The sequence below is a fragment of the Ixodes scapularis genome, unplaced genomic scaffold (assembly GCF_016920785.2).
Source record: "Ixodes scapularis isolate PalLabHiFi unplaced genomic scaffold, ASM1692078v2 PGA_scaffold0__279_contigs__length_252992795, whole genome shotgun sequence".
In the NCBI taxonomy this organism is placed as follows: domain Eukaryota; kingdom Metazoa; phylum Arthropoda; class Arachnida; order Ixodida; family Ixodidae; genus Ixodes; species Ixodes scapularis.
Genome location: NW_024609835.1, coordinates 192,766,563 through 192,793,494, shown reverse-complemented (window position 1 = coordinate 192,793,494; position 26,932 = coordinate 192,766,563). Strand labels below are relative to the sequence as shown.

The window sequence follows — 26,932 nt, the reverse complement described above, 5'->3', positions numbered from 1 at the left end:
GAGTGTCAGCGACGCAAGAAACCGCCGAGAAAGCCGTCAGGACTTCCGCATCCGATCTCTCCCCCGTCCATGCCGTTCCAGCAGATCGGAAAGAATTTACTTGGCCCTTTCCCGCCGTCAACGCCAGGAAACCACTGGATAATCGTTGCCACAGATTATCTCACACGGTACACCGAGACAGAGCCCTTCCATCAGGTAAGGCTGTTGAAGCCGCCAAGTTTTTCATAGAGTGCATTGGCCCTCGGCACGGCGCTCCCAAAGCCCTCATTAGAGACCGTGGATCATTGTTCATGGCACAGCTGACGCAAGAGATTCTTCGTCTCAGTGGAACCGGTCACTGTCAAACCACAGCGTACCATCCGCAGACAAATGGACTAACAGAACGGCTAAACAAAACTATCGCCCACATGATCGTTATGTATGTCGACAGAGAGCACAAAACATACGACGAGGTGTTACCCTACGTCAGGTTTGCTTGCAATACGGTGGTGCAAGAGACCACAGGAGTAACCCGGTTTCAGCTGGTGCATGGTTGAAAAGTACCGACCATGCTCGACGCGATGTTACCCCCCGAACCAGCTGACGATGGGATCCCGGACGCCCAGGTGGTTGCTCAACGAACCGAAGAAGTTCGCCAGCTCACCCGACTCCGCATTCAAGATCAACAACGTGTCGACGCTATGCGGAACAACTTTCGCCGGAATGACATTCGCTCCAAGCCCGGAGACCGTGCGTGGGTTTGGACCTCGATACGACGACGCGGTCTAGGCGAAAAACTCCTAAAGCGCTACTTCGGACCACACAAAGTACTTCGTCGACTCGGGATTTGAACTCCGAGGTGATGCCCGACGGAACACGGACTTCATCACTACACCCTCAACAACCGGAAGTCGTCCACGTCGTGCGCCTCAAGCCGTACTACGCGCGATAAGACTGCGAACTGTGATCTTGTGGAACACTTGATAGTATTGTGTTTTGCCAGCCTCCGTATTTTCCCATTCTTTCGCTTGTGTTGCTCTGTTTTGTTGCCTTTCACTTGCCATCGAGGCGATGCCTTTTGAAGGGGGGAGTAATGCTACCCGCGTTGGCGAGCGACCGCGTGCGTGGCCGAGTGGTTACCGAGCTTCACTGTGGCGCGGAAAATCTAGGGTCGATTCCAGGCGGTGGAATATTCTTTTATTCTTTCTTTCAACATTGCGTTCTCGCGAGTTCGAGAACATTCTCGACTGATCGAGTTCCGAATGGTCTTGTCACCGAACGCTCTAAACCGGTTGTTCTAAAAGCCAACGCGCTTACATAAGGGGCCCCGAGTAGCGATATGCACTCAGTCTCGCCCCAGCGTTCGAATCTGCTTTTACGCCGTCGTCCCGCGACGCTCTGCTGTTATCTTCTGTTTTAGTTTCTTCAGTTATTTCCTGTTTGTCGCATCGCCATTCGTGAGAATATATATATATACAGCGTGTTTTTTTTTTAAAGCTTAACAGATTTGTTTAAAAAAAAAACGTGAAAGTTACATTTGGGCCGCTTGTCGAGGTGAGTTATACGGTCAGGGGGACATATGATAGCGGGCTATTTTTAACGAGCAATCGTCGAATTAATTAAAATTCATTAATTAACTTTTTAATTAATGAAAATAGGCATATGGTTCCAATTCGAAACTTGCTTAGCGTCATCGAAAACCACTAAATCAGTCATTTTCAGAAAGACTTTGAGCGCGTGAGAGGCGTAGTATTGTACTAAAGTTACCACTCGTGAAGCGGGTACAAGGCTGGGGCTAGATAAGACGAAAAAATCGCGCGGGGGGCCTTATCGCAACCGCTAGCTATGTACCTGCTCCACGAGAGGTAACTTTAGTGCACTACTACGCTCCTCACGCGCTCAAAGTGTTTGTGAAAATTACTGATTCAGTGGTTTTCGATGACGCTGAGCATGTTTCTAATTGGAACCATATGTTTATTTTAATTAATTAAAAAGCTAATAACGAATTTTAATTAAATAGCCGACTGATCGTTACTATTAGCCCCTATAATATGTCCCCCTGGCCGTATAGCTCACCTGCACAAGCGGGGTAAGTGTAACTTTCACGGCTTTTTTTAAACAAATCTGTTAAGCTTAAAAAACCACCGTTATATATATATATATATATATATATATATATATATGGGTGGTTTCATCTCAAATCGTGCAGGCAAAAAGGGTCGAATTTTTAATTTCGATGAAAAAAATATATGTTATGGCGCCGTTTCTAAAACCGCAGTCGATACAAACCGCAAGTTCGTCGGATTTTTTGTTCTCGACTTATGAATTTTTAAAGAGGCCGCGGCGAAAAGCAGTGTTTTTCACACCCGTCGTGGGTCGGATGTTTCGCTTGATCTCCCGCCATGGATTTTCAGTCCACATTATATTATCTTTTTTGAAGCACTCTGTGGACACATTTAAAAGACTCCAATACAATGAAATAATTGTAGGCCTTTTGCTTTTTTTCTGTAAAAATGTCAAAAACGCCTCCTCGGTCAATTGTTGACCAACTTTGACAATTAATTACTGGCGATCTACTTGGGTTACACCGATATTTTGTATGTCCACGGAGAGCCCAAAGCACGCTCTTTATATTTATTATAAAATTCTCTGGCTGTATAAATAATCTTTTTCGGTACGTTTACGTTAATATTATGCAAAAACCAAAAAGTACCATTTTTGAAATTGATTTTCTCAAAAAACCCATTTTTTATTTTTTTTATTTTTTGTTAAAATGTAGATATGATAGTTGTCTACACGAAAATCAAGCCTAGAAAGTGTATATTTTGTTTGCATGTTTTATATTTAGGCCTCAATATCGGAAAAAGACGTCTTTGTTTTGCAAGACCTAAGTCAGACATAGCGACCCATGCGTCTCTATGAATTGTGAAAAAATTTTCTTAAGTTTTCTTCTGCATTTTGTAATCAATTATAAACAGATTTTGTGGTATTGAATATTTATGTATGTTTTGATAAGAGTGGGAACCATGAGATAAATATCTAACCAAATCAGCAGGCCTAGTATACTTTCAATACCCAAAAGGCACAGACGTTGTATTGTTTCGATTTATAAACCTTTCAAAGTAAACTAGCACGACTAGCTATTAGCTGTTATATTACTAAGACAAAGAAAGTCACCACATCGTCGATATATTATATACAATTCTTTACGAAGCCAAACACTGCGGCTTGTTCACCGCACATCGCACGGGTCACCAGGGAATGTCCTTTCACTTCCGTAATACACAAAAGTGGTGACGCAGAAACGGTCCGAAACACACAGAGAGTGTGTCATGGAGAGGGGTAGGAAATAAAAATAAATAAATAGGAATAAAATTGCCCAACTCCGATCTTAACGAAAATTGCGTTAAAAAATATAATAAAGTATTTAGGTTCGAGCGGTGGCAAGGCGATAGGTCCTCCCCTGGTGGAGAGTCAGACAAAGAAGTCGACGGCACGTAAAGGTAAAACAAAAAGAAATTTAATAAAGACGGGAAAACTCAGCCGCACATGACAAGAACAAAAACCAACTCCCCCGGGCATTCCCTAAACTGGACGCAACCAAATGCGTGCGAACATGCTCTCTACATCACCGCCAGGCCGCTACGCCATGACGAAATAAACCCAGCAACTGAACAGGGCTAACAAACAATTAGTAAGAAAACATTGAAAAAAAAACAGAAAACGTTCAGAAAAAACCGCACCCGAGAAACAAAGTTCAGCGGGGCGAAGAAACACACACGAGTCGGTCCCACGACATTGAAGTCTGGTAGGATGACGGCGTCCAGATGAAGCTCGAATCTGTTCCTCCCTCTATTACGGACATCCACGACGGCTGTGCGGAACAGTGGCTGTACGAAAGAAAGTGAAGAATAGATTCGAGCAGGCGATGCGCGAGAAGGTAACCGAGACTATGCTTCAAGCTTCATATCGAGAGAGGAGCTTTCGAGCTAGTTTCTGCAGTTACTCAAACTTTCTCTTTCCCTTTCCCTTTTTTAAAAGAACACGTCAGCCGGCGCTAACGTTTCATCTCGGGAGAAGCCCACTCTTCACAAACGGTTATAGTTGACAAGGAGGCTGACTTCGACCAAACTAGTCTCCGGGTAGAATACAAACACAAGTATATTTACCAACACGCTCGTTTTAATGTCAGTCTCCGGGCTTTGCTGTTTCAAAAGAGATAACCCTTTATAAGGACAAAACGAGCGGGTTGGTGGGGATAATTAAACTTAAACACTCCCTTCTCGTTTTCTTCCTCAAGTTTAATAGATAACCCTTCGGTGCTATCGGATCTCCCCGGAGAGAGAGAGAGAGAGCATGGCCGTTTCAAGGTAAGGATAGGGCGCTCGAAGCTACGGCAAACAGGCGGTATCGTTTCACGCATGCACGGATGACTGGTTTCAAATTTCCCCACATCCCTAATGAAACCGGGACATCTTCGTGTGTGCGTCTGCGGGATTTCTGTCCCGCGCCGCCGGTTTTAGCGCGCACGTGGCGTTGTTTTGGCTGGCAGAACAGTTGTTGACCGTCGACATTGTAAGGCCGTGGTGTCCTCATCCTTTCAGGCAACGATTCCTTTGCTTTCCCTTGTGCAATACTCTGACAGACTCCTCCTGGGTGGCTGTCACTGTTCGCCGCGTCAACGACAGAATCGTACCATTTCACTCCTCGTGACACAGAGTGCGCTGCTCGCTTTACTGTCACGGGCCGTCCCATCTAACACAACGAGCGCGAAAGGTCGTGGTCATCTGCTGGCTCCGAAAGGGCGGGACGTTCATGCAGGCCAATGAGGGCTCCGAATCAATAAGAAGTCTGCCGACTCCTACACGTTAAAAATTTACGACACCTGCTGGTCTGTTAAGAAGTGTTGCATTCTCTTTTTGGAACTCCTCCGATGTAGCTTGCCGCCTATAATAAAATTTAAATAATCAATAAATATATCAGGGTGGAAATACTGTATTTCATTTTTATGTGGGAACGTTGAAAAAAAGAGAAAAACTATTTTCAAGCTTGTGAAGACGCGCAATTCGCAAGTTCATTTCGAGCCATAAAAACACGTTTTTGTACGATATTGATGCTTAAATGTAGAACATACAAACAAAATATACACTTTCTAGGCTTGATTTTCGTGTAGACAACTATCATATCTATATTTCAACAAAAAATAAAAAAAATAAAAAATGGGTTTTTTGAGAAAATCAATTTTAAAAATGGTACTTTTTGGTTTTTTTTATAATATTAACGTAAACGTACCGCAAAGGATTATTTATACAGCCAAGGCATTTTATAATAAATATAAAGAGCGTGTTTTGGGCTCTCCGTGGACATCAAAAATATCGGTGTAACCTAAGTAGATCGCCAGTAATTAATTGTCAAAGTTTGTCGACAATTGACCGAGAAGGCGTTTTTGACATTTTTACAGAAAAAAAGCAAAAGGCATAAAATTATTTCATGGTATTGGAGCCTTTTAAATGTGTCCACAGAGTGCTTCAAAAAAGATTATATAATGTGGACTGAAAATCCATGGCGGGAGATCAAGCGAAACATCCGACCCACGACGGGTGTGAAAAACACTGATTTTCGTCGCGGCCTCTTTAAAAATGCATAAGTCGAGAACAAAAATCCGACGAATTTTCGGTTTGTGTCGACTGCGGTTTTAGAAACGGCGCCATAACATATATTTTTTTCATCTAAATTAAAAATTGGACCCTTTTTGCCGGCACGATTTGAGATGAAACCACCCATATATATATGGGTGGTTTCATCTCAAATCGTGCCGGCAAAAAGGGTCCAATTTTTAATTTCGATGAAAAAAATATATGTTATGGCGCCGCTTCTAAAACCGCAGTCGACACAAACCGCAAGTTCGTCGGATTTTTTGTTCTCGACTTATGAATTTTTAGAGGCCGCGGCGAAAAGCAGTGTTTTTCACACCCGTCGTGGGTCGGATGTTTCGCTTGATCTCCCGCCATGGATTTTCAGTCCACATTATATTATCTTTTTTGAAGCATTCTGTGGACACATTTAAAAGGCTCCAATACCATGAAATAATTGTAGGCCTTTTGCTTTTTTTCTGTAAAAATGTCAAAAACGCCTTCTCGGTCAATTGTCGACAAACTTTGACAATTAATTACTGGCGATCTACTTGGGTTACACCAATATTTTTTATGTCCAAGGAGAGCCCAAAACACGGTCTTTATATTTATTATAAAATGGTTTGGCTGTATAAATAATCCTTTGCGGTACGTTTACGTTAATATTATGCAAAAACCAAAAAGTACCATTTTTGAAATTGATTTTCTAAAAAAAAACATTTTTTATTTTTTTATTTTTTGTTCAAATGTAGATATGATAGTTGTCTACACGAAAATCAAGCCTAAAAAGTGTATATTTTGTTTGCATTTTTTACATTTAGGCCTCAATATCGGCAAAAGACGTCTTTGTTTTGCAAGACGTCTTTTTCCGATCAATCTTTTTCCGTCAGACATAGCGACCCATGCGTCTCTATGAATTGCGAAAAAGTTTTCTTGAAATTTCTTCTGCATTTTGTAATCAATTATAAACAGATTTTGTGGTATTGAATATTTATGTATGTTTTGATAAGAGTGGGAACCATGAGATACATATCTAACCAAATCAGCAGGCCTAGTAGACTTTCAATAACCAAAAGGCACAGACGTTGTATTGTTTCGATTTATAAACCTTTCAAAGTAAACTAGCACGACTAGCTATTAGCTGTCATATTACTAAGACAAAGAAAGCCACCACATCGTCGATATATTATATACAATTCTTTACCAAACCAAACACTGGGGCTTGTTCACCGCACATCGCACTGGTCACCAGGGAATGTCCTTTCACTTCCGTAATACACAAAAGTGGTGACACAGAAACTGTCCGAAACACACAGAGGGTGTGTCATGGACAGGGGTAGGAGATAAAAATAAATAAATAGGAATTAAATTGCCCAACTCCGATCTTAACGAAAATTGCGTTAAAAAAAATAAATAAAGTATTTAGGTTCGAGCGGTGGCAAGGCGATAGGTCCACGCCTGGTGGAGAGTCAGACAAAGAAGTCGACGGCACGTAAAGGTAAAACAAAAAAATCAATAATTTAATAAAGACGGGAAAACTCAGCCGCACATGGCAAGAACAAAAACCAACTCCCCCGGGCATTCCCTAAACGGGACGCAACCAAATGCGTGCGAACACGCTCTCTACATCACCGCCAGGCCGCTACGCCATGACGAAATAAACCCAGCAACTGAACAGTGCTAACAAACAGATAGTAAAAAAAACATTGAAAAAAAAAAAGTTCAGAAAAAACCGCACTCGAGAAACAAAGTTCAGCGGGGCGAAGAAACACACACGAGTCGGTCCCACGACATTGAAGTCTGGCAGGATGACTGCGTCCAGATGATGCTCGAATCTGTTCCTCCCTCTATTACGCACATCCACGACGGCTGTGCGGAACAGTGGCTGTACGAAAGAAAGTGAAGAATAGATCCGAGCAGGCGATGCGCGAGAAGGTAACCGAGACTATGCTTCAAGCTTCATATCGGGAGAGGAGCTTTCGAGGTAGTTTCTGCAGTTACTCAAACTTTCTCTTTCCCTTTCCCTTTTTCAAAAGAACACGTCAGCCGGCGCTAACGTTTCATCTCAGGAGAAGCCCACTCTTCACAAACGGTCATAGTTGACAAGGAGGCTGACTTCGACCCAACTAGTCTCCGGGCAGAATACAAACACAAATATATTTACCAACACGCTCGTTTTAATGTCAGTCTCCGGGCTTTGCTGTTTCCAAAAGAGATAACCCTTTATAAGGACAGAACGAACGGGTTGGTGGGGATATATAAACTTAAACACTCCCTTCTCGTTTTCTTCCTCAAGTTTAATAGATAACCCTTCGGTGCTATCGGATCTCCCCGGAGAGAAAGAGAGAGAGCACGGCCGTTTCAAGGTAAGGATAGGGCGCTCGAAGCTAGGGCAAACAGGCGGTATCGTTTCACGCATGCACGGATGGCTGGTTTCAAATTTCTTCACATCCCTAATGAAACCGGCCCATCTTCGTGTGTGCGTCTGCGGGATTTCTGTCCCGCGCCGCCGGTTTTAGCGCGCACGCGGCGTTGTTTTGGCTGGCAGAACAGTTGTTGACCGTCGACATTGTAAGGCCGTGGTGTCCTCATCCTTTCAGGCAACGATTCCTTTGCTTTCCCTTGCGCAATACTCTGACAGACTCCTCCTGGGTGGCTGTCACTGTTCGCCGCGTCAACGACAGAATCGTACCATTTCACTCCTCGTGACACAGGGTGCGCTGCTCGCTTTACTTTCACGGGCCGTCCCATCTAACACAACGAGCGCGAAAGTTCGTGGTCATCTGCTGGCTCCGAAAGGGCGGAACGTTCATGCAGGCCAATGAGGGCCCCGAATCAATAAGACGTCTGCCGACTCCTACGCGCTAAAAATTTACGACACCTGCTGGTCTGTTAAGAAGTGTTGCTTTCTCTTTTTGGAACTCCTCCGATGTAGCTTGCCGCCTATAATAAAATTTAAATAATCAATAAATATATCAGGGTGGAAATACTGTATTTCATATTTATGTGGGAACGTTGAAAAAAATAAAAAAAAACTATTTGCAAGCTTGTGAAGACGCGCAATTGGCAAGTCCATTTCGAGCCGTAAAAACACATTTTTGTACGATATTGATGGTTAAATGTAGAACATACAAACAATATATACACTTTCTAGGCTTGATTTTCGTGTAGAAAACTATCATATCTACATTTGAACAAAAAATAAAAAAATAAAAAATGGGTTTTTTGAGAAAATCAATTTCAAAAATGGTGCTTTTTGGTTTTTTTATAATATTAACGTAAACGTGCCGCAAAGGATATTTTATACAGCCAAGTATTTTATAATAAATATAAAGAGCGTTTTTCGGGCTCTCCGTGGACATAAAAAATATCGGTGTAACCCAAGTAGATCGCCAGTAATTAATTGTCAAAGTTTGTCAACAATTGACCGAGGAGGCGTTTTTGACATTTTTACAGAAAAAAAGCAAAAGGCCTAAAATGATTTCATGGTATTGGAGCCTTTTAAGTGTGTCCACAGAGTGCTTCAAAAAAGATAATATAATGTGGACTGAAAATCCATGGCGGGAGATCAAGCGAAACATCCGACCCACGACGGGTGTGAAAAACACTGATTTTCGCCGCGGCCTCTTTAAAACTTCCTAAGTCGAGAACAAAAAATCCGACGAACTTGCGGTTTGTGTCGACTGCGGTTTTAGAAACGGCGCCATAACATATATTTTTTTCGTCGAAATTAAAAATTCGACCCTTTTGGCCAGCACGATTTGATATGAAACCACCCATATATATATATATATATATATATATATATATATATATATATATATATATATATATTCAATTTCGCTTGCTAAAGACTTTACGTTGCTGAACTCCAGATATAATTTAATGAGGATAACCCTTAGCGGCCGCCCCTTCCTTAGATGTGTATAGCACACCATACCTGCGACGCATTATGCAGCTCACCCGCCCGGTCTTTGCACAAAGTTTGCTTCCGCGATTTTGAAAACATATAAACATCTATACCGATAGTACAGTATTTGATTAAAGAAAATATATTTTCAGGATGCACCATTCGCTGTGGTATCTGCACGTCCGAAAAAGTAACCGTTCAATCGGTTCGAGGATTGGACGATAAATCATCCGCACTACTTATTGCCCATGAATTGGGTCACCAGTAAGTATTTCCTTATGAATGCCTCATCTCAATACTACTTAAATATCATTTCGCCCATAAAGTAATTTAAAATAGCCGTTTCGTTCTTGGCATAATAGTATCCTATGCGCTCTCTAGCTTATTAACACAACGAAAGAAAGACATCTGGAAATCGTTTAGGTTAATAACTTTGTATCGAACGGGTTTTTATTGCGGTTTTCTTTGCATCAGGTTAGGCAGATTGTACATGGTTTCGTTTCCGCGGAGTGAGGCGTGCGAACCGTCGGATGGGTTGCTGTTTCTAGCATGCTCGAACTGGTTCAAACAAGGTCGTATCTATACCCTAGACTCGGGCCATCCATGCATTATCGAAGGCATCCCCAGTATTCCTGGTCACGGTCTCCTTGCACCCTCTTCTGGCTATTTCCAGCAGAACGCAGTAAAATGATAATTTTAGCCAAACTACTGCAGAAATCCTTCAGTTCCTCGGGATATCTACAGAGGGCACTGATACAGTCTTATTTAATACCCACTTGAACCTCAGGATTGTATACGTTTTATCCCTGGGCCCGATATAATATTGTTGCAGTGTGTCCTAAAGGCCTCTTCGGCAAAATTTTAAATTTCTTCTCACTGAAATGAAGAATCGTAAAGTTCGGGAGGAATATAATAACTTCCGACTTATAGTACACACCTCAGTTGAAATTTCGGTATGTTAATTAAGACGGTTTATTCCTCGAGAGTTTCAAATTCGGCCCGCTTTATACCCCTCTAAAGTTAGCACTCCGCCGTGCACCGAGCAGCTTACGGCCACGGTACCTTTACATAGGCTTATCCAAAAAGAAATTTGTACCTTGCGTTTGTGACAGCATATTGACTAAGAATGTGGCGGTTATAATATGGCTTTACAAAAATACAATACGCCTCGCAAGTGGGCTCATTTTCGTCTTCTGCGCATGAGAAAGGAAGTAGCGGTGACGTCAGAACGCCGAGCCCTGATTGGCTGATCGCGCCCCCCTATCTGAGCGTCGTCTGCTCCTTTGCAACGTCGTCTGCTCGCAACGTCGTCTGCGTCTGTCTCACCTTTCCTGCGACTTTCAGAAGTGCAGGTCTTTACATGCGAGCTCGACTTCGCCTTTCACAGAGGGCAGACGAAATGACTCGAGCGGTACGTTGGTTTTGTCTAACAACTAGCAGACGCGCATCAAGGGGGAATTCAAAGGACTCACTGGCGAGGCGTCCCGAGGCGCCGAGGTTTGTTTACTAAGAACCGGGAGGTGAGCGTGCAAGTTCCCTCCCAAATACTTTGTCCCTCCTTTCGTGTGCGGCGAGACCCCCCATTCTTTAACAGCGTCGGCGGGTTGGCGCAGTTGGCGTCGTCTGCTCTACGCCTGCTAGTCAAAGCGATGGCTGCTTTACCTTTCCTGCGTCTGTCGGAGATTCACCGCTTTTTCACCGGCGAGAGTTACCGTGGCCTCGGGAAACAAGGAGATAACAAGAGGAAGAAATTGACCTCTTAATCCAAAAGTGAGGTCAGCGATCAAAGTATAATACGGGAAGGGTTCACAAGGGTCGCGCGGGCATATTCCATTCAGCACGCCAGCCGGTCGTGGGCAGACGGTCGCCGAGTCCGGGAGTGCCTGCTAGGCCTAACTGCAATGCTCGCTTGGTCGCGTTCGGTGGAATCATGGCCGTTGGAGCTTTTCCCGGGTGTTTGTGGATCCAGCGTTCTTGTTCGTCGTGGTCTGTTTCAAGTACTTTTTGCTTTTTTCTTGCTGCTTGAAGTCGGGACGCATGAGAAGCGCACATAGAAGAATAAACGTCCGTGGGTCGTCGCGACCGCGACGCTGTCGGCCATGCTGATTTGATCGTAAGAAGTGCGTACGACAGCTTCAAAGCTGTCGTAGGATTTCGTCGTAACCTGCGCAAAACTTGCGAAAATTTCGTTTCGTGAATACAAATTTGTTCTTAAGTTATGGCTTACGCATATTTTTGGCGTAAGTACGTTTCCTGCGACTTACGAAAGTCGCAGGAGAGGTAAGACAGACGCAGACGACGTTGCGAGCAGACGACGTTGCAAAGGAGCAGACGATGCTCAGATAGGGGGGCGCGATCAGCCAATCAGGGCTCGGCGTTCTGACGTCACCGCTACCCCCTGCGCAAGAAGCAGACGAACTTGCCCTCCGCATACAAGGGTCACAGACACTTGTAATGTATATATTTTGCTTTGAATTTGCCTGTGTACGTAAAGTTTTAGCTCGGTTACAGACACAAACTGAAAAAAATTCTTTCAGGCGTGTCCAACTGAAAACAACTAGAAATAACTAGAGATATAACTGGAGCGGCGCGCCGCCGGCCGTTCGATTGTGTGTCTTTTTATCCATCTTATTTGATTTATACGTATATACGCGTATAAATAAAGGACACAACGACGACGGCGTTGAGAGGATGACACACCGGGCGACGGTGGTGCCTCAATCTGAGCCCTGGTCCCTCGGAAGCGGCGGCTTCTACTTTGACTGGGCTATCTCCATGGAGCCTGATGCTTCAACCCGAGTGGACCCCAGTGCGCAACAGCGCCTTTATGTCCCTGGGGCTCCTTCATGCCCCGATCGAACGGCGTGACAGATCCCCATGCCTGGCAGCTGAACCGCCCAAACCACCTCCACGAAATCTAGACTTCTGCGAATCGGACTGCCATCTTCCCCAATACCAACAATCCATGTCGTCCTCATTATGCATGTATATACTAATCACATTATCATGTTCACTAGACGCGGCACCGCGGGCCTCTATAGTACGGGCTGCTGCCATTCCACGGTGCCGCGGCTCTCCGGAGCCAAATAAATAAGAACTGAAAAGTAGGGACTAAAACAAAATGCTTTGCTGACCAACAGACGGTAGCGCCCTAAAACAAGGAATAATAGTGTTTCCTCGTTTAGAGGATACAAATTCCAAAACTACACCATACTAGTGGCGCACGTCGCTGAAATAATATACGCAATACAGAAAATGACAGATTGTCTCTTGAACGGAAAATGGCAAAATACACATAATTGGGGAGATTTGTTTTGTTTCTAAAAGCCAAATTCAGAAACCTAGACAAAACTAATGTTTGCTGAAACTCGGGGTATATTGTGTGCATCGTTTCGACAAAGTGTCTAACGAAAACACCACGCAACACATTTGTCGTTGTTTCACACCTCGAGCCTTGCGCTGGCGCACCGACCGCTGGCGTAGCATAGTGGGCAGTCGTAAAATGTTAGCGACTGATGATGGTGATAGCTTATTCGCACCCCCCTCCCCTCCCCCCCCCCCCCCCAAAAAAAAAAGAGGAAGGCTTGGCGTGGATCTTTCCTCCGTCAGGGCTTTACTTGGCGCTGTAGGAGTTCTGTCTAATGCGAATGAGTGGAGTGGAACGTATTCCACCCAGTAAAGTATTTGGCCAGACGCATACGGTGGTGAAAAGGGTGGGAGACCAGACAGATGCACAGGAGAGGAGGTTGGGATAGCAGTCGCACGCTTCGAATTCTTCGTTTATCTTGCTCTAGGGTGCCGACATTGTTTCGTTTTACGTTATTTTACGAAAGGCACAGATGGACAACCTTTCGTGCCGGAGTCAGACTGAAGACTGACGTCTCGTTTATTAAATCTAAAACGAAATAAAAGAAAGGCGCCTCTGGTACGGGGCGCTCAGGTTACGCGCGAAGCGGCGGGATGGGGCTCCGCGCGCGAACGGTTGCTCTCGCTCGGTCGCTTTGGACTTTGGAGCTCGCTAGCGTCGGCGCGTCGGCGACCTCCATAACATTCCTCTTTCTAAGGGAGCTTCGAAGAAGAGCCGAAACGGTCTGGCTCCTTTACACACCGGCCATGACGAGAATGTTTGTAGGAGGTGTCGGCACACGTTTCCTCGGGCCTCGTGGTTGTTTCGGGGAACTCTTCGATGCATTGTTTATCTTGTTCGTCGGGGAAAGAAATTAAATGCGTGCGATTTCTTCGGATTTGCTGACCCTTAGACGTTATCCAGTAAGATCGTGGTGTATGGGCCTTGTTCTGAACAACTCCGGTTCGCTTGAGGTCAATGACATAAACTCGCTCTCCAGAGCCCAGTGGATCGAGTTGACGCACTCCGTGTCGGTTCCTATTTTCTTGCTCATAGCGACGCAGTTCTTTTTGATCGGGTAGCTTTGGTTCCAGGAGCTGAGTGGCGATCGGTACGGTTGTACGCATCCTTCTCCCCATGAGAAGTTCTGTCGGACTGTATCCGTTGGGCAGAGGCTTTGAACGGTAGATCATGAGTGTCTCGTACGGACCTTCCGTTTTGCTGAGTGATCTCTTTATGATCTTCACTGCAGCCTCCGCCATCCCATTGCTCTGCGCGTAGCGAGGGCTTGATGTGATGTGCGTAAATCTGTAGGTCTGTGAGAACTTTGTGAATGCTGAACCTGTGGTTTCCGCAAACTGAGGACCATTATCAGACACCACTACTTCTGGGATGCCATGCCTCGCAAATATCGATTTGCAGTGCATTATTACGCACGCTGCTGTGAGGCTTTCCAGTCGGGCGATTTCGGGGTAGCGAAAGTAGTAGTCGACGACGACTAGCCACCATTTCCCGTGAATGAAGAACAGGTCCATCGCTACTCTCTCCCACGGTCGACTAGGAAACTCTGACGGGATGAGGGGCAGCTTTCGGTTCTGGCCAGTTTTAATGCACTTTTCGCAGTTCTTGACCAGGCGCTCGATATGATCGTTTATTCTCGGCCACCACACCGATACATTTGCCCGTGCTTTGCATTTTCCTATGCCCATGTGTCCTTCATGAAGTTGTTGCACGATATGTGGAGGGCAGGATTCTGGTACCACTATTCTAGAACCATTCATGAGAAGGCTGTTTTGCACGGCAATGTGATGACGGTACTCGTAGTACTCTTTGAGGTCTGTTCCGAGATCTCGACGATTTGGCCAACCTTTATGGCTGTAGCTGGCGAGTCTTAGGCAAACATGGTCTTTGTTTTGATCTGCCGTTATCCATTGGAGACTCGTTTACGTTGCTGGTAGGGACGTCTCTATGTGTCGAATGAAGCAATCGATTTCTTCTTGCATCTCTCTGTCTTGCCGCTGTGGCAGAGGGCTTCTTGACAACGAGTCAGCTGCTTCGAGTTCCTTGCCTGGAACGTGGACAACTTCGAATGAGTAGCGCATTAAACGCATGCGCGGTCTCTGAAGCCTTGGGGTTAGGTTGTCCAATGACTTTAATCCGAACAAAGAAATGAGTGGTTTGTGGTCGGTTTCCAGTACAAAGTGCGTTCCCACGATGTAATCTCGGAATGTTTCGCATGCCCACGTGAGTGCCAAATTTTCTTTTTCAATTTGGGCGTACCTCTTCTCTGTTTCGGTGAGTGCTCTGGACGCATAGGCAATGACACTATATGATCCATCCTCCTGCTCTTGACGCAGCACTGCTCCCAGGCCGTAGGATGACGCATTTGCCGATACAATCGATCGCTTGTTGGCGTCTTAAATTCCGAGAACGGGGCAGGTTGAGAGGATTTCCTTCCACTTTGCGAAGGCTTTCTGATGAGGATGATCCCACACGAAGTCCACTTTGGAACTGAGCAGTGACGATAGTGGATGCAGTAGGTCAGACAGGTTTGGCACGAATCGTCCTAGGTATGTCGCCATACCCATGATGCTCTTGACTTCTTGCTTTGAAGTCGGTATGGGCATCTGTTTCTCTGCGTTGACGATTGTCTCGTCTGGACGGACACCATCGCTGTCTCCTTGATGACCTAGGAACTTGATACTTGTCACTTGAAAGACGCATTTTTCCTCGTTGAGCGTGGGTCTTGCTGATGAGAGTCTCTTGAGGACTTCTCGCAGACGTTGCTCGTGCTGCTCGGGCGATGACGCCCATATCAAGATATCGTCCATGTGGCAAAGTACTCCTTCCATTCCTTGGAGAAGTTGTGTGATACGTCTCTGGAAGTGTTCCGGTGCTGACGTGATTCCGAATGGTAGGCGATTAAAACAAAACCTTCCAAACGGAGTGATGGATGTCGTCAGGAGTCGTGACTTCTCGTCTAGAGGGATCTGCCAAAACCCAGAATTCGCGTCCAGCTTTGAGAAGATCTTGGCTCCCGATGGCCTTCCCAGCGTGTGCTCCACTGATGGGATGGGGTGATATTCGCGCTGAATGTGTTTGTTCAGTTGTGTAAGATCAACACAAATGCGAATTTCGCCAGCCGTTTTGGGGACGATGACCATCGGCGCGCACGATTCAGTAGGTTCTTCTCAGTCTTGGGTAAGTTACTTTTAAAAAGTAATTCGTTACAGTTACAGTTACTTTCAGAAAAAAGTAGCGAAGTTACCGTTACAGTTACCGCAACAAAAGAGTAACTCGTTACAGTTACTGTTACTTTTAAGAAGTAAAGACGTTACTTTTCAGTTACTTTTCTATAACACCAAAAAATAGGAAAAACTAGAAAACGCCCCTCACCAAGCTTTATTGCATAAAATAAACAGTAGGCTTTTTACTTCATATTCTAACTTTGCAGAAGTTGGTTCTCAAAACTAGTGTTTGAAAATTTTCACGCAAGAGTAGTGGCGCAAATCAAAATACGAAACATGCGCAGTGTGGAGCTCAGGCGCTAGTCAAAACACAAAACATGTGCAGTGACCTCCGCGTGTATCGTTGTTCCACAATTGAGTCACCCGATTAAAAAGCGTTTTCACACAAAAAAGAAAAACCACAGAATAAATAGTGCTTCAAGACACTAAGATGTAAGTGTTCAGTCACAAAGTACAAGCGCGTGCGTGAATATAACTAGATTTTTTTTCATGATATCTACACGTGGCTATATTCGGGTCGTGACTCGTGAGAAAGAACGTATTCACAAGTTTGTGCAAGGCCAACTTGACAGGGTCACTTTGTGTCCGGGCGGGCAGGGGTGACCTGGACGTCCAGGTCACCCTCCAGGTCACCCCTGCCCGCCCGGCCACAAAGTGACCCTGCGCCCCCTCTCAAGAAGCTACAACCGTCACCCCGCCGTCCTTGAAACTTGGTCCCGACCGTCAAGCTTCTTCACCCGGATTAGAACTGCTCTTGGCTTCTCTCTCACGAAAGCTCCTTTTGAAAGATGTGGTTGTGCTGTCCCTGTTTTAATTGTTTTATTCTTTCTTCATCCATGTCCAACTGTCACTCCGTCGAAGTTTGGACTCGACCGTAGCATTGTATAAATACCACCCGCGTTCACCTGTAAAAGTTCTTCCTGACTCCGGCCGCACTCCGGCCGAAACGTCGAAGATTAAATCGTCCGTTGTTGCTGTTTTCACTAAGGGTTCTTTTCTTATTCTCTCTCTCTCTATATATATATACATATATATATATATATATTTGCGAATGATAATAACTGAAGCAATGTTACCACACTACTTCTTGCTTAAAAACAGTCTCATAAATAAAATTATCTTTTAAACAAAATTAAAATATATAAATACTTACGCCCAAGGACGTTTAAAAATTATTTTTTGAAAAATACTTCCATCACGAGAAAACAATTAACTTATTTTAAGTGAAGAGTAAAATATGATTTTATTTTCCTTCAGTTTTTTTTTCACTATCTATAATGCATGAGTTTGAATACCTTGCCTTCTTGTCAAGCCAGGAAAAGAAACAAGTAACGCTAAATGTCCATTCTCATTCGGCGGATGCTTTTTATAGTTATTTATTCATGTGCTCCACAACCTTATGAATGCGTCTCTGTGTCCGTAAAAAAGCTGACCAGAGAACACCAGTAAAACGTAAGGTTTATTGTTCAAATATTGAAACTAATAACAACGCACATTTAATAGGAACTAGAATGACAAGTTTCAAGTAAAACAAAAAAAACAAAAAAAAACGTTATCTGGTTTGAACTGAATGTGGTACTGACATGTTTGTCTGCGGCATCTGTAGCAAAACGAATTTAAACATACGCATTTTTTTAGAAGTACACATATTCACGCTTTTATTAACAAACTTTGACAGTATCTTTTAGTTTGAACGATGAAAATGCTCGTGTTACTTAAGGTTATACGTCATTATTAAAAACGGCGCAAAAGGACGGTACAAAATTAGAACGAGCAAAACAGGTCAGACGCAGGAGAGACCTTTTGTGCTCCTACTTTTGTCCTGTCTTATTGCGATGTTTTAATAATGTTGCTCAGCAAGCAACTAGCGTAGAAATCCACCGTTTCACAAAATATATGCAATACACTCAAGGCAGCGTAAGACGCCTACGCTTGGACGGAGTTGGACATCAAGGGCTCGTTATTGTATACATGTTATGCTTCCGGTTAGTACACACTAATTGTGAAAACGAAAAGAAAAGAGTGTGTTATCGCAACGCATAAAAATTGCAAACTTAATTCTGCGTGCGTGCTCCGGCGATTATGACAGCATCCGTTAATTCCTCAACTTAGTCGCAAAACCGTAACAATTCCAAAATCTTACCACAAAAAAAAAAAGAAAGACCGAGGCGTTATATTTGTTTTTGCCAGATAAAAAGTATTTTCTACCCGGCGCCGTCTGCCTTAAATTTGGAAAAAAAAAATATAACATAAATCCGGTTTTGAAAACGTTTCTAGAAAAAAATACGCGTTTTTTTTCCTTTGGTGACCTTTATGCCCTATTCTAGGCACAAGCCTATGCAAAATAGAGGTCATAGAGCCGATTAAAAAAACCCAGAAGCCAAGTACAGTACTCGCAGGCGAGGTCCCGAGTGTACCGTACTTCAAGTCACCGTTTGAAAAACAGCGTAACCTAGTTAACTCAAAAAGAAGGAAAAGCTGTGAAAACTTTGCTTTAAATAAACAAAAAAGTGTTCGGAAACTGTATCTTTAAAATATAATTAAAAAAAAAAAACATTTCATCCAACATTTTAAAACCTTACCTCGTTTAGCCGTACAACGGACTCCAACACCGCAATGAGCCATCCCTGCAGTTCAGCGCTGCGAACGTCTAGACTACGCGCATGCTGATCGCAGCATATCTCACGAAGGTCCTGTGTCAGTCACATGACATTTAATTGAAACTAATGCCTCATAGCACCTTTCAAATGCATCGACTGTTCGGAAGGAGGAAAACCGGCGAGAAGTCTCCGGGGGCTCGATGTTCGGCTACGGTATAGATCTTTTTCCAGTTCAACGCAATTCCGATCTCTCATATGGTTCGCAAATCGGGTCCCGGTTTGGTCTGAGATTGTTATTAAAAGGTACTGTACAGAAGCTTATTTTTTTGGGTGATGTGCTGTTCATGCTTTTGTTCCTGACTTTTGTTTCTTACAATATGCAGATTGGGAATGGCACACGAAGGAGAAGGTACTGGATATGCAGGTCTTAAATGTGGTCTGGGGGCAGGATATGTGATGGCCCCTGCAATGAATATGCCTGGACGCTCACCATTTTCTCGCTGCGTCTACGAACAGATGAAGAACTGCCTAATGTAAGATATTATATATTGCTCGCAACTGAAATTCTCCAAGATAGTGGATAGTCGTTGAGCATCAGGTTATAAACTTGCTTTTCTTAAAATCATTGCTGCCTTACTTTGGTAGAGAATGTCAGAAAAAAAATACAAGTGAAAAGATGGGAAAAGGTGAGCGACGTGGAAGGGTTGTGATTATCATTGTCTTGTTGGCAGGTTAGGTTTAGTCTGTCAGCAGTAGTAGTTGTGATTGACAGATTTGTAAGCATAAGTAAATTTGATGGTACTGAGAGTGCGCTATGTACGCCAAAGTATGCAGAATTCAAAAAAGGAAAAAAAATAAAACAGAGGCAAATCGATCCGCCATCCGGCGTAAGATTGGTCGGTGTATCATTCCATTGGCTTCCTAGCATCGACACTCCAACAAAGCCCGCCCTCGAGTATGCAGTTTTTTTTTCACTGTCAAGATTTGTTTTCTTCAAAAAGCAACATATTTTTAGTGTTGTCTTTAGCCATCTAGTAAATTGTTTTAATGCTGGCCGCTTAGACGATGACAAACTGGATTAGCAGCTGGCGACTAAATTATAAACTTTAAACATTTTGTGTAATTTACGCTTTTAATTTTTTGTAAGCGTGGGGGATCTACTATTCACAGCCTTATACTGTAGACGTGAGGTTTAATAGACATTTTTGCAAAGACTGCCATCTATTGGAAGCCGCTCAATCCATGATCAATCGCGGAGTAAAACCTTACGCCACAGCACAGTTTATGTGTTGGGTTGGATTAGAAGGCAAAACACGCACACACAGAAAAAGCTAATGAGCGAAGTGACGCTGCGCTTTTGACGATGTTTCATTGGCTCGTACGCTCCTAGCATCGACTGCGCTATGACGTTCGCTATCTTATTGAATGACTTGCACTTTCCATGATGTCAGGTATTTGACCATTGTACAGTGGTTCCGACCTTCTAATAATTGGCATGTGACTTTCGAAAGGGGCTTATTTTATCTATACGTTTGCATGTTTTTGGCTGGTAGGCCTCGGGGTCAGTATATGTGAATACTTTGTTGCAATTCATGTTTCAGTCTGAGAGAGGATGAAATGAAAAGCTAAGAACTTTTTTATTTTGGATTTGTAAGCTTTCGGGCATAAATTGTGTATGGTTTGTGTTACAGGCGAAATTTTAGAATGATGTTCGATTTTGGGAACAAAAGCTTTATCATTAGGTGTTTCGATACATTTACTCACTTTTTTAGGATTATTGAAGTCTAAAGCAGACAAAAAATACAATGTTGCCAAAAAAAGCTTTTAAATAGTAGCATTAAAATATTTAAAATGTCATGTAATATTTTCTGCAAAGAGCGAAACCTCTGTTTAATTTTATTATGTTGGCAACCTGGGGGTTTACACGTGTCTTCAAGAAAACATGATGTTTAAATCCTAGTCTATCACGAAACAGTGGCGGGGCATTGTTTAAGTGAAGGACACGTGTTTTAAGTTGTAGTACCCTGGTGAATCTTTTGTAAGTTTTGTACAGTTTGGTGGACAATTGTAACTGACGTTTTTTTTTGTAAGCTGCTGCAGACACTGAGATATAGACCGACACAGACAACTAAAAAAACAGAAGTGAAGGAAACAAAAAAATCGCAAAACAGGGTTTATAAGTGTAATTATTGTAATAATAAGGTAAAGACAATAAAATAAAACTACACTGAAGTCGTTTATTGTAAAGGTTAATTTCTCCGGACACAGCACAGTTCGGAAGTCAATATACGCACCTCGATTCTGTGTACATAACATTCTCGTTTCTTGATCACGTGTTTTCAATTATCTAGGGTCATTTTGTGCCCGGAACATGATATTTTCGGTATGAATATCAGAACATAAACTACACTAAAGCAGGAGTGTTCAAGACTTGAGTTTGTTCAATTCATGTTATGGAACATTCAATTACTTGAACCTCATACCAGGTGAATTGGACGCTGCAATTGTTCCGTTTTAAAAACGAAAAGTATCGTATTCAGCTGTAGAGACGCACAACAATATTTGGACGGATCTATCAAGACTTGTTACCAAATATATTTTCTCAACCCTTCATTTATGTGAGCCTAGAAATGGATAAATTATGAAATGACGTAAGAATATTTTCGTAATAAAGAAAATATAGTTTCCGTGCTTTCGCAAAAGAGAGACATTGAATGTTGCAATGCTTCACATGAAGTAACCCGCAAAGCGAGCGCTGTAGCCAACCCACTCTACTCATGCAAGCATGGGGTCAGGTACACCAGCATTCGCTTAGAGCACACTCAGCATCAACGGCAAATCATTGCGTTTAAATGTTTTGTCCCTTTGTTTATGCTCCAGAGTGTTTTGTTCATTTGTGTAGGCGCCCTTTCTAGATAATTGACACCAGTCCAGCTCCCTAATTAATTTTTTCGCTGTTGAGGACAAGAATGTTTTCGCATATTTTTTAATATTGTGTGTATGCTGAGCATGTGCATTTATTGGCATCTCATGTTTTGGATATTCGGTGCTACACACGTTAACACGAACAGAACACTAACAACTTTAAAAAAAATCTAGTGTGAACACTGTGAAATACGGAAGCAGATGGTTTCAATATAAAGATGTTTTGAGAAAATGGCACCATTCCACTTGGCGTGAAAGTGTTGTAGTATACAGTTGTTATTGCCATTTGAATCTTACAAATCCTTAATGATCGCGGGGATAGCGAAAGTGCGATAAAGGTTCTATTCTTGAAGCAGGAAAAAAGTTCATGCCAAAGCGTGGATGATATTCTTATCATCAGCATGACTGTACCGTTAGGTTTGCGCCAGCTGAAAGAGTGGTAGTGTCATTGACTTCCCTCGCTTCCCATGCTCTGGCATTTTTTGATTTTGTTACTTCTGATAACGTTCACCAAGCGTTTGTTAAAAGAAAATGGTTTTATTATTGCCTGATAGGTATTTAGCTTTCAAATAATTTTGTTCCTTTCACATACCTTGACGTCCGTTATGACCATCTGTTTTCTCCCTAACTTTTAGTTTTTTTTCTTTCTGAACCACTTATGGTTAGAATTTTTTTAGTTTTACTGGCAACACTCGATATTTTTAGAAGAATCGGTTTTTGTTAAATGCTTAAAAAAGCCGTCATAGCTACAAAAATGCGGTTTGTGCTAATGATCTTACGTACCCGGGACATAATATAGAAAATAACCCTGTCTAGAAGTTCGATAATTACGTCATATTTGTTAAAATATTAAAATTCTAAAACTAAATACATAATTGTATTGACAAACTTGCAGAGCTTCATCGAAAACCAATAAATCAGTGAATATTAGAAACAATTGTAGCGCGGTAGTGCGCTGTGTTACCATTTGTGGAAAACACACCAGCCTATAGTCTCAAAAGCGGTCCCGCGAGGCTTTTCCATATATCTATTAGAAGCAATTTTGCACTATTTTCTTAGGGCTGGTTGCACGAGTAGTAAATTTAGCGCATTACCGTACCTTCAAAGCGATCCGAATATTTTTAAAGCATAACATGCCTTTTAACGCTATTCCATACTCCCAAAATATTGGCGGTCCGTCCATTCGCCCGTTTGAGCATCTTCCGCTAAGTTTAGCGGTAAATATTGCGTTGAGTGACGTCACGTGACTTATACACCTTGGGGGCATTGACGGCACGTGACTTCTATATCATGCCAATTACCCGTTAAATTTAGCGTGAAAATTCACGTCTTGTTATCTAGAAAGCAATCCCGTTTATCCGCTAAATTTGCTGGAGGAAGTCCACATCACGTAACGTCTACAACCATTCAATTCTCCCGCAAAATTTAGCGCAAAATATACGTTACGTGACATGATAATTTCTTCACCAATTATCTATAAATGAGTTCCTGCATAAGAGAACTTTAAAAGCGCAGGTCGCCTACATTTTTTTATTTACTGATCTAGTGGTCTTCGATGGCGCTCAGAAAATTTCTACATTAACCATGTGGTTATTTTCAGTAATTAAAAACCTACATAGAAAATTTTACTGCCTTATCAGAGTTATAGACACAACTATCTTTCTATACGAGGTCTCCCCTGTCTCTAAAACCCACGTGCACAAACCGTATTAATGTAGATTTTATGTTTTTTTTAACATGCCTTCAATGACCAATAACAGTTAGAATATACCTTTCTAGATTCTGATTTTATTGTTGCTTCTCAGATTGTTGCCTATTTCCTAAGTTTTCTGAGATCCAGTTTTATCGACACTGACGTCATTGAACTGTCGCCATATTGAGCTATGCATTTTTGTGTTTATTATAAATTTTCTTGTTACAGGCATAAACACCAAAGGTGCCTTGCACGGACGGCAAGAGGGCCATACTATGAGAAATATTACAGAAAGTCCGTACCGTAAAACATTCGGTTACGAATAAATTGAGCCTAAAAATATATATATTTTTTACGCACAATACACGCAAAACAATAAATATTAATTATCACGGCATAACTGCGAGTTTCTGTTTAGTCAATCGAGAACGTCCCCAAGATGCAAAAACAAGATTCCTGGACAAGGCGGGCTAGATTCATGTTTTACGGCGTGTGCCATATTAGCCTTAAGCGGGATACGAAAGCACCGATATCTTAAATTCCTCTTCAATGTACATTTCCGGCCTCTAACCTTTGACTGTTTGAGTCGGGCTGCCGCCGTTTGTGACCAAATGTATCATGCATCAGGAAGCGGTTGGAGGAAAGGGGAGGGGGGAGTGTTCACTAAGGTCTCTTGCTACTTATTTTACAATTAACGACAACTCATACAAATGAAAAAGCACATTCCGCTGGAGCACACTGGCACCATTCAGTTCAATCCTCAGCGGTGCGGAGCCATTTGTTTCCTGAAACATCACTGTCACGCAGTCGGCGCTTCAAAGAATGTCATTACTTCTATGAAGCACTAACTTAGGGACTTTACTTTTCGCTGATCGCGAAGCGGTATGGGCTGCCTGCGAGGCTTGCAGTTTACATTGTTTACACCAAGACGTTGAAAGTAGATATACTATTTTTTATTTACCCTCCAGCGCCCCAATTCCCCACCGGAAAAAAGTATAATGTTGATTCCAATCGCGAAAACGGGCGATATATGGTATTTATATCTTAGAATGACTACGTCACGCAGCTATATTTGTTCCTTGCATATGCGTGTAAATATGTAAAATGCATATGCTGTTAGTGTCGTTCGAATTCGTACTATGCTTGCTCATTTGGGCAAACCCTCACTATAAGGCAAGTCGTGTCAATAAATCCCTAAATAGATATATATGCAAAACTTTGAGAAAGTACCGTTTCTCAGCTAGCTATGCTGTATTCAAGTCTACAAAACCAGTAGTCTCTGGATATTTAATAAGAATCCACTCATGCCAATTAGATTTTATCTTATAATAAACACAATCTTAAATTGTCGGAATGTTTACGAAGTTTGGGTGTACTCAGAAATGCCTAGTCGACTATTTTGCTTCCAGAAAACAAGAGAAACAGAACTATTCAATCGTTCGTTTCCACTTCATATGAGCACCGTAAGAACTGTCACTTCCCGACTCGTTGCCGTAGGTTGTTCTCGGGTAACAGCACAATAATATATCAACTTTCACAACGACGTGAAAAAAATAAAGAAAAAATGGAACGAATTTACAACTCTCTGTAATGCCGAATTTGAACGCAGGTCTTATGGAGCAGGAGGGAGGATGCGAAGGGGAGCGTCACGTGTGACGTCACGAGGCCTAAAGTTTGACGCTAAATTTTGTGGGAAATTTTCCCACTAAATTCAGCGGAAAACGTTTCCCGAGTTGAGTGGTGTCACGAGTGACGACACGAGGGTAAAATTATTTGGCTAAATTTAGCGAGAAAATTTCCTGCATTTTAGCGAGAAACTTTTGTGCTCGCGACTTCCCATGTACGTGACGTGTGATGTTATTATGGGAAACGTTCCATAATGCAACGAGCGACTACGACGACGGCGACGCCAGAAAGCCGAAAAAGGGAACCTAAGAGCTTAGCTCTTAGGCTCCCTTTTTCGTTTCAAAAAGGCAATACCAGCATGGTGGTGCCATATGGCTCCACCATGCTGGTATCGGCTTTTAGCTGTTATACAGGGCGACTCTTTAAGCTTTGCAGATTTGTTTAGAAAGGTCATGAAAGCTACACTTATGTGGTTTGTGGTGAGGTATATGGCCAGGGGTACGTAGTATAGGGGTGTAATCGAAACGATCAGTCGGATAAATAAATACTATTTGTTAATTAACTTTTTAATTAGTGAAAATGAGTTTATGGTGTTAATTAGAAACCTGCCGAGTCATCCAAAACCACTAAATCAACTCTTTTTAGAAGAATATAACGCAGGGGTAGCATTTTACGCGTTGTGTAAGAACACTTCATTTGGACGCGTTCCTAGGTTTTGGTTTCTTATCGGGACGCGTTTGTAGGTTTCTGTTTCTCATCGGAGTGCACCTCTGCGCCTACGGTACTGTTCTCCAGGGGCTTAGACGCGCGACATATGTGCGCCCTGCTTCCCTCCATCCTACGAGCGAGGCGAGAGAAAGGCTTCACACTGCGGCAACCGGGCAGCAGGATCGCGGGCGCAAAAATACGCTCTGATAAGAAACCGAAGTCTAGAAATACGTCCAAATTGAGTATTTTTTTCAGAACGCCGCAAAATGCTTACTTTGCCTTAAAAAAAGTGAAAGCTGTTTACAACTCCCTGTAATGCCGAATTGGAGCGCAGCTCTTAAGGAGGAGGGGGGAAGGGTACTGTGGGGAGGGTAGACCCCTCCTCCTCCTCCTCCTTCTCCTCCTCATCCCCTCATTCTTTAATATGCTCCGGGGGGGGGTCACCTGACCTCGGGGGAGGGGGTCACGTGACCTCGGTGGGGGGTTGCGTGATTTCGGGGGGAGGGGGGGGCGAGGGGGGGACCACGTGACCTCAGGGAGGCGGGCCACGTGGCTTTGGGGGGTCACGTGACTTTGGGGGGTCACGTGACCTTGGGGGTCACGTGGGGGTCACCTTGGTGGTCACGTAACATTGAGGTGACCTTGGGAGGGGTCATGTGACCTCGGGGGTCCCTGACCCTGGGGTGACCTGGGGGGTCTCGTGACCTTGGGGTGACCTTGGGAGGGGTCACGTGACTTTGAGCGGTCACGTGACATTGGGGTGACCTTGGTCACGTGACCTTGGGGTGACTTTGAAGTCACGTGACCTTGGGGTGACCTTGGTTACGCCGACGGCGACGGCGATGCCGCTCAAGCCGGAAAAGGGCGCCTAAAGGCGCGTTCCCACCGGCGATGCCCTATTGGAAAAACGTACAAGAAACAAACCTGCTGCTTGTACAGTCCTGGTATGACACCACCATAATTTATTGTTATTATACATGCAGCTAATTTGGTTTTGCGTTCTCCATAACTGGAGATACCGGCACCGCTATGGCTCCGGGTCTGTCTATACTGGCAGCCGGTTTGCTCGCCGATATGACTCGGTATGGCTGGTATGATTTTGCGTCCGATGACGTAGGCGACCGCCATCTTTCCAACGAAACGCTTATACCACAAGACCACCGGTATAACTAAACCATACATGCAGAAAGACGACCGCCATCTTCCAACAAAAACGTCCATCGTTTACCACCGGTATCGTTACATACATCATACATGTCGAAAA

General features: G+C 43.3%; 1 protein-coding gene across 1 annotated transcript in view; it reads left to right on the top strand.

Moving 5' to 3' along the window:
- The window catches only part of LOC8027012 (disintegrin and metalloproteinase domain-containing protein 8-like), a 42,964-nt gene extending 23,711 nt beyond the window's left edge, over nt 1-19,253 (top strand). Inside the window, exons 9-11 of the mRNA XM_040214136.1 lie at nt 7,056-7,073; nt 9,675-9,786; nt 19,100-19,253. Of these exons, the coding sequence (XP_040070070.1) occupies nt 7,056-7,073; nt 9,675-9,786; nt 19,100-19,253 (284 nt within the window). The remainder of the gene's footprint in view (nt 1-7,055; nt 7,074-9,674; nt 9,787-19,099) is intronic.
- The last annotated feature ends 7,679 nt before the right edge of the window (nt 19,254-26,932 follow it).